The sequence below is a fragment of the Phacochoerus africanus genome, chromosome 7, assembly GCF_016906955.1.
Source record: "Phacochoerus africanus isolate WHEZ1 chromosome 7, ROS_Pafr_v1, whole genome shotgun sequence".
NCBI classification, from domain to species: Eukaryota; Metazoa; Chordata; class Mammalia; order Artiodactyla; family Suidae; genus Phacochoerus; species Phacochoerus africanus.
The window spans coordinates 58,436,919-58,452,282 of record NC_062550.1 but is presented as its reverse complement, the minus strand read 5'-3'; the positions used below and the strand labels follow the sequence as shown (position 1 = coordinate 58,452,282).

At 34.4% G+C, this 15,364-nt stretch overlaps 1 protein-coding gene across 1 annotated transcript in view; it reads left to right on the top strand.

The window, feature by feature from the left end:
* Positions 1-15,364, top strand: part of PIK3C2G (phosphatidylinositol-4-phosphate 3-kinase catalytic subunit type 2 gamma) — a 360,083-nt gene that overhangs the window by 128,702 nt on the left and 216,017 nt on the right. The window contains exon 16 of the mRNA XM_047787464.1: positions 891-1,079. Coding sequence (XP_047643420.1) covers positions 891-1,079 — 189 coding nt within the window. The remainder of the gene's footprint in view (positions 1-890; positions 1,080-15,364) is intronic.

The window sequence follows — 15,364 nt, the reverse complement described above, 5'->3', positions numbered from 1 at the left end:
AAGAAATCGTAGAGAAATATTTACATTTAAATTCCTTTAATATTTCTCATTATCCTTCTTGGGAGGTTTAGGTAATTTCAGCTGAGCAACAGAGTGTTGGTTTGGAGGAGAGTGCTGAAAAGCCATCGCTGTCATGTGAGAAATGCTGTCCTTCAGTTGAACTGTGATCCCGAATGCTTTTGCTGGAGCCTGAGCAAAGCACAATAAACTGTCTGTGAATCAATGGCTCTCATCTGAGATTTAGATCTTCTGTTGGGACCACTCTCCAGAGGGAAACACTTGATCAATTAAGGAAGTCCTATTTACTGGTATTTTTAACTCCAAACTTGCAGCAAACTCTGAGAATTTAAAGCTAGAATCCAGCAGTGAATTGAAATGTTTGTTTTTGAAATTGAGAGCAAAAAGTTTTCTGAACTGTGATGAAACTTGTTTTGAAATGAAGGAATATCATCTTTAAAATATGCCATTTCTTCACAAACACGTGGGTCTAAATTAATTTGTAAAGAAAGGAAGAAAGTAAATGGTGGATTACCTTTGTTCTAAGTAGTAAGTACATGTTGCAGGATTCAAATAAACTTGATCTGCCTTAAAGGAGACAGAGACTTTTGCTAACCAAAATGACATTTTTTTTTAAGTGGCAAGAATTTTCAGAGGAAAAATAAATGTGAATTATCTGAAGTCAAGTTTTTTTTTTCTTTTAAAAGAATAAAGTCAGTGGGAAATAAGCTGGTGAAATAATCTAACTGTCCCCAAAAGATAAAGGACTTGTTTTCAAAAATAAACTAAAAATTCAGGGAACTAGACTAACATTTTGTTCTGTGTGTTTACAGCAAACATTTGTTAATGTAGCAAACTACAGTAAATTATAGTTTCCAATCTGGTTTTTGCAGACTCTCTGAAGAAAAGAGAAGATACTTATGGTTTTATCGCTTCTACTGCAATAATGAAAATTGCTCCCTTCCTTTGGTCCTGGGTAGTGCCCCTGGATGGGATGAAAAAACTGTTTCAGAAATGCATGCCATTTTGAGAAGATGGAAATTTTCTCACCCTTTGGACGCTCTTGGACTTTTGACTTCCAGGTAAGACTTGCATGACAGGGATGATATTACTAATGAGAAAAAAAAGTTTGAAGAGGAAAAACTTAGGACTATGTGATTAATTCAACAGCTGTTCTATTTGTTTCCAATTTCAATAGTTATGGATATTAAATTTAGATAAATGTAAACTACAGATATAAAATTTACTTTTTTGGGGAGGCACACCTGTGACATGTGAAGGTTCCCAGGCTAGGGGTCAAATTGGACTATAGCTGCTGGCCTACACCACAGCCAAAGCAATGCGGAATCTAAGCCATGTCTGCAACCTACACCACAGCTTACGGCAATGCTGGATCCTTAACCCCTCTGAACGAGACCAGGGATTGAACCTGTATCCTTGTGGATACTAGTCAGATTCATTTCTGCTGCATCACAACGGGTACTCCTGAATATAAAATTTAAACAAATCAAAACTATTATTGTGCCTTCAGCACTAGTTGAAGTATAAGTAATGGCCATAGTTTCTTTTTTTCTTTTTTCTTCTTTTTTAAGGCTGCACCTGCAGCATATGGAGGTTCCCAGGCTAGGGGTCGAATTGGAGCTACAGCTGCCGATCTACACCACAGCCAGAGCATTGCAGGATCTGAGCCACATCTGCGACTTACACCACAGCTCATGGCAATGCCAGATCATTAACCCACTGAGCGAGGCCAGGGATCAAACCTGCATCCTCGTGGATACTAGTCATATTCATTTCCACTGAGCTACGATGGGAACGCCAATGGCCATAGTTTCTTAAATGAAGAGTTTAGTTGCTCTTAGAGAAATAACAACACAAACTTGAATGGAGAAAAGTAAAATTCTCTACTCTTCCACCTCTCACAAAAAGAATCCTTACAAGTTGCAACAATATCTTTTACTGTTGAAATATGCAAAGCCTGGCAAAATACTCTACTTATAGTAGGTGTTCAGTTAATAAGACAGTGATAATGATAAAAACAAAAGGAAAAAAGTCTGTACCTTATATATTCACCAGATCTTCTCTCAGAATAAAACACATGGGAGTGGGGGATGGGGTGGGGTAATATCATCTTCGAGTTAAGGGGAAGCTTGTGGGAATATGTGTGGTATCTGGCTCTCATTTGGGGAAACAGCTCTTCCTTGGCTTCTGTTTCATATTCAAAGCCAAGAAGAGATATTCTAGGTCTGTCTTGATGGCATCAGCTCACTGAATCCAAGAAGAAAGTCTGCAATATCTAGGGTCAGAGAAGAATTGTGAAACCCTGTTCTATTCTGAACTCTCAAGATCCTGATGAAAGAGAAAGGAGGGAGGAAAAGTGATACAAAGGGCTTTTCACAGGATTTGTTTAGGTTTATTTTTAAATTAGTGTCTTTTATGAAACATCTAGCATGGGAAAGGAGGAGAAAGTGTCTTCTTTTTCAATTATTTTTAAGAGCTACTATATTCCTCACTCTTCCAAGTTCAAAACTTAAAAATTACCTTAAAATTCTACATTTTTGTGCCCCTCACATTGAAGATTTTTATTCAGTTTTCTTGTGTCTTCCATTAATGTACCTAGATGCCTACTCTTCCTTGGTAGATGATAGCTAGCTAGCTAGCTAGATAGACAATAGAATTTTTCTTTTAGTTGAGCTTGCAGCTTTTTCCCTTTTTATAAATCTTCTTCCATGGATCTTTCCTTGACCTTGCCAAGCAAAACTGACCACATCTGCCTGGTACAGTGGCTTTATTTCTTTATGAATTATATCTTATTGCAATATGTTTACATGCACCATGTCAATCATGTAATTTTCCCACATTAGACTGAGAGCTAGTTAAAGCAAAACAGTTCATCTTAGTGTTTCTGTTTCCTAAGGGCTTAATAATAATACCTGGAACATACTAATTGCTCAGTATTGAATAAATCACTTCCTAAAATACATTATGATTATTTGTACATTATTTTAACATTTAAATTATATTATTTGAGGGAATCATCTATTATCTTATTCCCCACATCTTGTATAGTTGAATGAATTAATGAAATAAAGAGGTGATAAGAAAGTCAATTAATAATTAATTGGTTTATGTGAGATTTACAGTTCATACTACTGAAAAGAAAAGTTCTCATTTCCCCTTTACTCCTAACCTATTTTCCTGATTTGGATATATAAGAATAGCCAATGTCTGCAAAATTTTGCTAAATTCCAGTTGTTTTTGGCTCAAGTAAAACTTATAGTATTAGGCTATGATTTTATTTTGTCGTTCCTGAACTAAGTATTTCATAGAAAATTCATTCAAAATGTGAAGGTAAAAATTCACAGATTGAGATGATATTAGCAAATCATATATCTGATAATGGAATTGTACCCAGAATGTATAAATACTCTTACAACTTAACAACAAAACAATAAATACCGTAGTTTTTAAATGATCAGAGGATCTGATAGTACCCCAAAGAAAATGTGCAAATGTCCAATAAGCACATGAAAAGATGCTCAACATCAAATACTAGGGAAATATAACCAAAAACTACAATAAGATATCACTTAACACTAACTATAATGACTATGATCAAAAAAGCAATAAGGGTTGGCAAGGATATGAAGAAATTAGAAATCTCATATATTGGTGATGGGAATGTAAAGTGGGGCAACCACCAGGGAAAATAATGTGTCAGTTTGTTAAATGTTAAACATCAAATTAGCATTTGATCCATTCTTAAGTGTGTATTCAAGATAAAAGAAAAATAGATCCACTCAAAAACTCATACATGAATGTTCAAACCAGCATTATTTATAATAGCCCCAAATTAGAAACAACCCAAATTTGCCATGAATGAATGAATGAATAGATAAAATATGGTCTATCCATACAATGTAGTAGTGTTCAATAATAAGAAAGAATAAATATTAACATATGTTACAACATGAATGAACCTTGAAAACATGCTAAGCAAGAGAAGGACCACATGTTTTATGATTCCATTTATAAGGAATGTCCAGAATAGACAAATGACAGAGACAGAAAATGGGTTAGCGATCACCCAGGGCTAGAGGAGGTTGGGGGGAAATAGGGAGTAACTGCCATTGGATATGAAGTTTCTTTTTGTGGTCATGGCTCCACAATTCTGGGAACATGCTAAAACCATGAAATTGTACACTGTGAGTGAATTGTATGGAATTTGAATTATATCTCTATAAAGCTATTAAAAATTTAAAAGAATAATTGTACTCGTAAAAACTTTGACTGTGTTGCTAAAGCATAATTTTTTATAGGACAACTTTATAAAGTTTATAAAGCATTAACTTTTTTTGGTAATTTATTATTTTTTTATTAAGATGTACCTTGGTCTATTTTAAAGACATTTAAATGTGTTAATTAGTATTTTTAGAAAGTTCGTGGAATATTTCTTGCAAATGGAACTGCTTTGTTTTCTTGCTTATAAAACAAGAGGATTGATTTGCTAGAGGATTTCAATATTCTCTGATTCCTGATAGTAAGCATAATTCTGCTTATAGGAACCTTCTCTACCTAAACAGATGCTGAACATCTGTTTGAATCACCTAATATTTTAAGTATAAAGATCAGATTTTTACTTATCTCCCCTTAATGCTGTCTCATTTTATTATCTACAATAACCCTACAAGGAAAATACTAGTATTATTCCAATTTTACCTCTGGGGAAGCTGAAGCTTACTGGGATTTGGTTACCCAAGTACATTAGTAAGTTAAGGAGCTAGAGTCAAATCCAGAGATTTGGAGCTCGCAATCTTTGCCATTATGACTTCCTAGATAAATACATACTATTTGTTTTACACTAAATATGTAAGTAAAACCATCCTAAAATAGTTTGATTATAGTAAATAGTAATTTTAGTACTTAACCTTCTTATGCTTGGATGTTTCTATTTAATTAAGAAATTTCTTTTTTTCTGAATAATCAGATTTTTAAAGATCTTAGGAACTGATTTCAAAGCAGAGTGCTGTTTATCAAGCACCATTCAGGGAACTTAATAGAAACTTGATTTATTTGCACATTGAACAGTTCTTTATCACACATCAAAGAAGGTCACTGAAAAGGTTGGAATATTTCCATTGTACTTATCCTGTGACTCCCACTCTCAGTTTAACTGAACTATTAAACTTGAGGACAAGCTGTTTCCAGAAATGAACCTTTCAACTTCTCTAAATTCAAAAGCTGACTATTCTGAGAACAAACAGTATGTGCTTGTTACGTGAGTTGTCAGAGTGACTTCTTCAGAGATCTATATTTTTCTTTTTTGTATAGTGAGTTTTTCAGTGGCTTAACCTCCTGAGAACTGGTGTGCTCCATTTCTAGCTTGGATAATTTTTAATATTGATGATTACTTAATCCTACTTGAAGGTTCACCACCTCCTTTTGGCTTATTTTTAGCAAGAGATATGTTGAGATAAGATTTAGCTAGTGTGAGCCATAGGGTGTTAATATTTCCAGGACTGAGTGTTAGCGGTGTGTTCTCTGGGTATTGATACTTCCATTAGAGAAGGCAGTGCTGTCAGAATACCAGAGACTAAGGGCTAAGGTCTCTAGTTCTTGGCAGGTGGTTGCTAGTTTCTTGAACCCTGATGCACAGGTACAACTATTCAACTGTTACTAACAAGCAGAAATTACCCAAGGATTAAAAGGCAGATCAAGGAACGTATTCATTTAAAAATAGCAACTCTGAATTGGCATCAGAGAATTACATCAGAAGCTTAAATAAAAATTTGACGAGGTACCAGAACTTGCCATCCCACATAATGTAAAATTATTGTTTTGCAGGAAGAAGAGCAATACTTAATAGGCTGTGCCTTAGCTTTCAAAATCAGTTTCCTTGTAAAACATGCTTCACAAAAATGTTTGCACCAAACCACCAGATTCTTTATAGTAGAGATTAATTTATGATAAAGCCATTCTTAACTAGCATTGTAAATATGCAGCATAGGATGTGGAAAAGGAAGACAGTTATAATTTCCACATTTGACTAAATAATCAAGTGATGAATAATGGTATATCCTTTCTGTTTATTTACTGAGCAAAAATATGTGTACCTGGAAATTGACATGCAATGAATCAAAAAACCAAAAGCGATAGTGACTGTCTCTAAAAATGTACAGTTTAGAAGAAAAGACTCACACTGAAGATCACCACACAATATACTCTATACTATAATCAAAGTAGTAAGTATTGTATGCTCCCAAGGAAGAGAGAGGCAAATTCCTTCAGAGTAAATAATAAAAGCTTCACAAAGGAATTGAATTCTGACTTTAAACATTCTCAGGAATTTCCTAAGTGGAGAAGAGAAGAAACGGCATTCATGGAAGAAAGACTAGCAGAGGCACAATTATGGAGGTTCAGAGAATAATTAGTAATTTATTAATATAATATTAGGGAATTGTACTGGAAGACAAGGTTGAAAAGGTAGGTTCAGTTAACATTGTTTGAGGCCACATGAGTCAGGTGGTTACTGTGAACTGACTTTACTGCAGCCCATGGAAGAATGGGAGTCATACAATCAAAGCTATTTAATACAAAGATAATTATGTAATCAATATAAAGGATAGACTTTAAAAAGAATAGAAGAAGAGCAAGGATATTAGGTAGATGTTAAATATTAGATAGATACCAGGTATTGAAATAGTCTACTTGAAAAATGGTCTGGGCCTGATCTAAGCATCTGTAGAAATTTTCAGAGAAGATTTGGGAAGCATTTCAGAGGAAAGTGAAAAAGGAACAGGATATAAGGAAGACGTTGAACTTTCTGACTTGGGTAAATGATAGATAATTACATCATTAACCAGACAAGATTACCAGAAGAAAGCAAATTTGGGTCATAAAGTTGAATGCCATACTTCAAGTTCCTGAGGAAGGAATGGAGGGAAATAATTGTGGCTCTTGGAATAAAATTGATAGTAAAGGCAAGAAAATCACTAAAGTTGGAGGGAGAGAAAGATTTTGGAGTTCAAAAGTTTGTTTAAATAAAAGAGATTAAGGCATGATTACAAACTGAGAGGAAGGATGCAAGAAGGAATTTAAGAAAACAAGGATGGGTGAAGTGAAAAATGAAATGGTACCAACAGCCTGGATCAAAAATGCAAATGGGAATTTATCCAAGGAAAGAGAGTAATTTGTTCCTCTTAGGTGGGAGAAGGAAAAATATGAATATAATTAGAGATAAGTATGTCTATAAAAGAGAAAAATGTGAAAATTTCAGTATTCTCCATGAAGGGAACGTCAAGATGATATACTAAAAGTGAACATAGAATTGCATAAACCCAAAGATATGTTTCTTGCCTTTGTGTATTTTTAAAGAGTTTCTGGAGTTGCTTACACATTTCACGGTTGACAACATAAGCTTTGAAATCAAACATATCTGTCTCTGCCACTTATTACTTGAATGACTTTGGACAAGTTTCCTTATCTATAAAACAGCAGTAAAAAGCACCATATACTTTATAGGATAAAGTACTTATGAGAGTTTTCAATAAATGCTACCAATCATTCTTTTCATTGCCATCGTCTTCATCATAACTATATTTTTAAGAAGTAAGAGTTTTCATATTTTTTCACTGCCTTGTTATAAATAGCAATAAAATCATGGGAGTGATTTCATGTCTAATAAACTTAAATAAGCTTAAATTCACTTGTCAAAATGTATATGATAGAAGAGTTATCAACTAGTAAATATTTGGCAATTGAATAGTGACTTATAGCTTGTGAGCACTTTCACAATGTGTGATTTGACCTACAAAACAATCTCTTTAATATTTCTAGCAACAAATTCCCCCATTTTACTTTTCTCCTTTTTACAGATGAAGAAATTGAAGCCCAGTTTGTCTATTCATTCACTTAATAGGTACTTATTGATGGCCTATTCATGCTATGCACTTCATTAGGTCCTGAAGCTAGAATATTAAGCAAAAAGAAACATAATCTTGCTTTTATGGAGTTTCAGTTTATTGGAGGTGGGGAGAAAGAGACCATTACCAAATTATAAATTGAAACAGGTATTATAACAGCTCTAAGTAAAAAAGCACACGGTTCTATGATAGCATATAATAAAGGATTCAAACCTTTTCTCCAGAGTGTGGCAAGTCTTCCTTAAGGAAATTATTTTTGAATTCAGATCAGAGATGAGTGGGAATAAATTGGTGAAAGGAGAGAGTAAGAGTTTCCTGGGAAGACAGAATTATGAAATGCAGAAACTGCTTTTAAGACACTGGAAGAGAGCCAGCATGCCAGGGTCCAAGGAAGGAGTGTGTGATGTAAGATGAAAGATATGTTCAGATGGAACTGGAAGGCCATGTTAAAGATGTCTCAACAGAACCATGTTAAGCAACTTGGACTTTATTCTAATAGCAACCAGAAGGCATAAATGAGTTTAAGTGAAAGAATACTTTGACTTGCAACTTTCAAAAATCATGGTAGGAGTTCTCTTGTGGCCTAGCAGGTTAAGGATGTCACTGCAGTGGCTTGGGTCACTACTGTGGTGTGGGTTCCATCCCTGGCTCAGGAACTTCTGTATGCTGTGGGTGTGGCCAAAAAAAATTTTCAGAAAAAAAAAAGGTCATTCTGGTTTCTGAATATAGCATGAGTTTGATGAGGGAGGCAAAAGTAGATGAGAGAAGATGACTTAGGAAGTTATGGATATGGTCCAGATGTCTGAGGATGGCAAGTCAACCTGGGAAGGTGGTAGTGATGACATAAGTAAATGAACAGAATCAGAATGTTTAGGAGTAAAAATGACAGGATTGAATGGGGATGGGCAGTGAAAAAGAAGGGTGTCAAAGATTACTTCTAGCTTTCTGTTTTATATTGGTAGATAATAGAAGAATTCCCATAGATGGGGCACACAGAGTGGCAAATAGATTATAAAAGAAGAACAAGAACCCTGCAGTTCAGGCTTTCGTATGCTGGCTTTGAGGTGTGCTTAAGTGCCTGATGGTGGTACAAGAAAGCTATCTAAGTGAGAGGTCCCAATCTGGAAATCACCCTGAGGAGGATGGGAATTAAGTAAAGGGTATAGATAAATTGGTTTAGAGACAGAGCACAGAAGGTAAAAGAGGTCCTTCATATTTAGATTCAAAATCCTTATTCTTTCTTTTTTTAAGTGTTTTTTTTTATCTTTTTAATTACGCAGTGAATTTTATTACATTTGTAGTTGTGCAATGATCATCACAACCCAATTTTATAGCGTTTCCATCCCAAACCCCCAGCCCATCCCCCCACCCCCCAACCCATCTCCTTTGGAAACCATAAGTTTTTCAAAGTCTGTGAGTCAGTGTCTATTCTGCAAAGAAGTTCATTGTGTCCTTTTTTTAGATTCCACATGCAATTGATAGCATCGATGTTGGTGTCTCACTGTCTGACTGACTTCACTTAGCATGATAATTTCTAGGTCCATCCAGGTTGCTGCAAATCCCATTATTTATTTCCTTTTAATGGCTTAGTGATATTCCATTGTGTACATGTACCACATCTTCTTTAACTACTCCTCTGTCAATGGACATTTAGGTTGTTTCTATGTCTTGGCTCTTGTATATAGTGCTGCAAGAGTATATACTCTTGTATACAGAACATTGGAGTACATGTATCTTTCTGAGTCATGGTTGTCTCTGGATAGATGCCCAGGAGTGGGATTGCTGGATCAAATGGTAATGCTATTGTTAGTTTTCTGAGGAATCTCCATACTATTTTCCACAGTGGTTGCACCAATTTACATTTCCACCAGGAGTATAATAGGGTTCCCTTTGCTCCATACCCTCTCCAGCATTTATTGTTTGTAGACTTTTTGATGATGGCCATTCTGCCTGGTGTAGAGGTTTTGATTTGCATTTCTCTAATAATGAGTGATATTGAACATCTTTTCATGTGTTTTTTGGCTAGCTGTATGTCTTCTTTGGAGAGTTGTCTGTTTAGATGTGCCCATTTTTTGATGAGGTTGTTTTTTTTTTTTTGGTATTCAGCTGCAGGAAGTGTTTATAAAAGGTAAAAGAAGGACCTTCATATTTAGATTCAAAATCCCTTATTCTTTCTTATCATCATACTGTTTTTCTCATAACATTTAATGCATCCAAACACAGAATTTCTCCATTGTGTAATCTCTATAGTGCCTTTCTAATCCTGTCCATGAATAAAGTCAAAGTATAATCATAAAAAGGAACAAAATCAATAAATATTATTTAATTATAAATAATATTAATTAATTAATACTATGTCTCTATAGTTTATTCCCAATGTCTATGTATTGGTCCTTAGACTATCTATCAGGAAATATCTGAACAATTCCTATATTTTCTTGGGCCTATGACTCATTCTTATTCCTTCTAATTCATGATGGGATCCATGCCCAGTCCAATTGACAAATTGCTCTGACCACTCTTATATGTCTCTATTATTGATCCATTTAGAATGAACTAAAATAAAAATACACCCAAGTTAGTTTTGTACACTATATATAAGCATATATACGTCAAAAGATAAAGTAACTTTGCTAGAAGTACTGGCTGAGTATTCCAGATATTTGAATTCTAGTTTCAGTGTCACCAACAAATGGCCTTAGGAAAATAGCTCAAACTCTCAGTTTGTTTCTTCATCTGTATAACTAGGAGATTGAACAAGGTCTCCAAATTTCCTTGAGTTCTAATATTCAGTAATCATATGAAAATCCTTGAAAGACCATGAATTATTCACTAGATAGAGGTTGACAATTATCTTAAAGAAGCCTTACTCACCACTTTTCCTAGAAAAAAATTTCTTCTGTCACATATGATTGGTTTTAGTACTAGAAACATAGCATAGATATTCATATTGACATTTTTCTTCCAAGATGATGCTGAGTGTGTCATCAGATTCAAAACCTATTGGAAAAAACAGTTCTGTACTTCTGATGGTTTTCTAATTCTAACCTGACATTGGGGCTTTTAACTGTGAATAGCCTCATGGCATTCTGCATGAATTCATACTGTGTCTTCTGAAGTTTGACATTTATGTTACACTTAAATTTGATCTCAGATTTCTTTGCTTTTCAGTTTACTCCAAGTTGCTTTTTTTAAAGGTTGACATTTGTTACATTGCATTTGGCTTTCACCCATCACTTCAAAAATTCTTTGAGTAAATTATTGACCCTATATCAGTTTTCAAACTAAAAAAAAACAAACAAAAGAGAAAAACTGATTTGGGAAGAAAGTAGAAAAGGAGTAGAAATGACAAAATAACAAGTCAAATGAATAAAGTAGAAAGATGAATTTTTCTGTTGAAATTTCACTTTACAACTCCACTGGTCCTGTTGAAGTTTGTCTGAATCCTTTGTGATACTCCTCTAGCCCTCTGAGGTGAGTAGAATTGTATGTTGGAGGGAAAAGAGGAGGAATGACAATTCCCAAGTCTGAATGTTGTCAGATGACTTCAAAACCAATATTTCAATCAGGGAAGACATAGGTCGATGCTGCTGCCTTAGAGCACAGACGCTGACCCCTTGACTTATGGCCGCACTGCAACAACACATGCCAAAACTATGTTGTACATCAGAAGTTTTCAAAGTGAGGTCTACAATCCTCAAGATGTTTACAGTGATGTCACAAGGTTGAAATTATTTCCAAAATAATTCTAAAATGTCATTTTCTTTGTCACACTCATTCACTACTGAGTGTAGAGTGCAGTTTTCCAGAGACTACATGACATGCATTATTGCAATAGTCAATGCAAAAGCATATAGGAGAATTCAGTTGTGTTCTATTAAGCTGTACATTAAAGACAAAAATGTTAAACAAAAGCATTCTTCTCATTTTTTAGTGTCTTTGTGAAAATACCAGCTATATTTTGTAGAAACATATTGTTCATGGTTAATATGTAATGTCATTTAAAATGAATTGATAAATATTTCTTAAATATCCTGTTTTTATTACTGATTGGTAATTATTGATAGAACAAAAAAGCTTTAAACTCTTCCTTAATTTTTAAAAGTGTAAAAGTGTCCTGAAAAAAAAAGCAAAAATAGAGAACTTTGATTGTAGAGAACTAACTAACCATTGGTCAGTTTCTGCTTCTACTTTGAGCCAAAGAATTGCCTAAATGCTTGATACTCTTCCTTTCCTGCCCATGTAAAGACTATAGGTCCAACTTAATTCTCAGCTTGCTTTAAACTTTGTGTTTACCCTATATTTGTGTCCAAATATAGAGGTGATATTTCACTGAAGTTTCTTTTAAAAATGTTTATCTTGGGAGTTACTGTCATGGCTCAGCAGAAACGAATCTGACTAGCATCCATGAGGATGGGAATTCAGTCCCTCGCCTCACTTGGTGGGTTAAGATCCGGTGTTGCTGTGAGCTCTGGTGTAGGCCAGTGGCTACAGCTCAAGCCTGGAAACCTCCATATGCTGCAAGTGTGACACAGAAAAAAAAAAAATGTTTATCTTGAATTTGCTTTAATTTTACTTAATTTTTTTCATATTTTGAGGTTTTTAGCTACATGTCTTAAATTCCTTTTATCAACTTTTACAATAGTCTTCAAGGAGTATTTTTTCTTTGTGTCTGAATGTCCTCAATGGACAGTGTGCTATTTTTAGTTACTTCCTTAAAAATTACGGTACAGGGTTGTATTTATCTTAGCTGTAGTGTCATGTCCTTTTAGAAATCCAAGAGATGCAATTAGCTCAATTAAGAGGCAGCTAAACCCTGAATATATAGAATATAGAATCACAGTTTTATATGAGTTTCATGTAAAATTGAATAGTAAGTCAGTCTTGATGTTTTTGCTTTTGAGTATAATTGGTTTTGCTTCTCTATTCAGACATGTTTGGGAAACTAAATTAAATAATGTAAAGTTTCTTAAATGGACATTTTTAAATATATGAATAACCTTAAATAAGTGATTATTTCAAATAGACTGTTTTTCTTAGGGCCACACCTGTGGCATATGGAAGTTCCCAGGCTAGGGGTTGATTGGAGCTATAGCTGCAGGCCTACACCACAGTCACAGAAATGCCAGCTCTTAGCTGCATCTGCAACCTACACTGCAGCTCACGGAAACGCCGGATCATTAGCCCACTAAGCAAGGCCAGGGATCAAACCTGCATCCTCATAGCTATATGTCGGGCTCATTTCCACTGAGCCACAGTGGGAACTCCCACACAGACTCTTGTTACACTTAATTTTTAAAAAATTTGTAATAAATGAAAATTTGTTTCATCTTACATGATCTCTTCCTCAACAAGAAATGTAATTTTACTGACATTGTATCTTTTTAATACATCCAAATAGATAGATCTCCACTTACGTTATCTTTTTTCTGAGTGATTATAAAGAAACTTCTTATAAATAAATGAGGACCTAGTTGATATCAGCCTGATGAATCTTCTAAGGAGATTTTTGTTTATTTCCCAGACTCAAGGTGTTATGTCTGTGCCTACAGTAATCAATAATCTCAAGGTTAGCAGGCTCACTAGAGAGTGGCTCTGTTTTATTATTAGCAAATATTATATTTATTTTTCAAGCAAATCAGGTCATTGGAAAGTACAATAACCCGGCTTGTGGAAAATTCAAAGTAGGTTGCAGTTCTTCTGATACATATGACATTTCAGAGTGTAAATATCACACCACAGTCAGAGAACTAACATGAGGAGCCCTCACCTCACATAGGAGCAAGTTACTGAGCATGAAATACCAACAACTATATCCCCAAAGAATGTTTACATAGTTTCAGACAACATCACAGGAAAGAAATGCCAGGATTTGTGGAACATATTTGTCCATTGATCTGTGGCTGAGTTCGTGGCCCTGAAAAGGTATTAAGCATAAATTCTTCAGAGACAGAGATCCCAATTTGGGCCTATTATGTTAAAAGAATATTCTAAATCAACTGAAAAATATGAGGCTTGTTCTTTTACTCGACAATGTGCGCTCTTAAAAGGGCATGTGGTTTGGATCTTTTTGCTAGTGGAAATAAATTTGCAGTTATTAACATATTTTCATAATTAGTTGAATGAGACTTGTTTTAAAAATTATTATTTGTTGAGTAACCAATAAAGCCTTCATATAGATAGTTTGAAAAACTTTAAAAACAAAGCATAAAAAAGAAAAATACAGTCATACATGACATTTTTATCCAGATAGTTAGTATTCATATCTTGATCCTTCCTTTCCCATCTTTTTTGTTAAGCATATGAAAAAATACACATGTTTTTCTAATTGGCATTATACTGTACAATTTTTTCACAATATGCTCATATTATTAAATCCTATCAATATTTTTAATGACTGCATATATTTTACTGTATGGTCATGGTACATTTAACTTAATTGCTTATTTTTAGATATTTATATTATTTCCAGTTTTGTTTGCATACTTATAACCCTCACACCTATTTGATTATTTTCATAGGATAAATTCCCAAAGTAGAATTGCTAGATTAAGGAATAAGAAAATTTTAAAGATTCTTTGTAAATACGTGTTGCTATATACTGCTAGCAATGTATGAAAGAGCCCATTTCCAGGAACTTCACCAGCACTGCCAGCATCTCTTTTAATGTGGCCAACTCTTCCTAAAATAGTCAAATTCAAGTTATATTTGGATTATGCTTTAATGTCGTTAGGCCTTAGTCACTTCCCAGGAAGTCATATGGTTCATTTCTTGGCAAATTCTCTTCCAATTTCTTTCTGAACTTCAAGCAACAGTAATGGATAAAAAGAGACATCTCTTTCTATAAAGTGCAAAAACGTTCTTCCTAGCATTCTCACATATTAATACAAATATATAATTTTCCTTTTGGACTGTACTATCCACATGTTACTAGTTTCTTTTTTTCTCCTGTTCCCGAGGAGTCTGAAGAAATAAATGAATAAATAAACCCTTCTTTACCATTGTCTTTAGATTTGTTTTTCTCTTACTCTTTTGACTGAGAGGGGAAAAAAAATCTGGAATTTGTACGTGGAGTTTGTGGGATTAAACCTATTGCTACCAATATAAATTATTTCAGAGCACAGGAAATAAGATGAGCTCCATAGTACGATTTTCCTCATTATTGTCATCATGATCAATGCATTTTTATTAATCACGCAACATGTATGGAGCATGGCACTAAATTCTAGGAATAAAGAAGATAGAACAAAACTTATCTTCATTTGATTTATTCACTAGTTGCGGAATGAGGACACATATGTAAAAAAATAAATCCTAAAACATACCCTAGCATATCCTAATTACCCAATGGAGCTAACCAATCCATGCCCTTGGAAGTTCGGAGAAGTGATTGCTAAATATTGGTGTGATGGCCTTCAAGGGAATTTGATCCACACTTTGAAGGA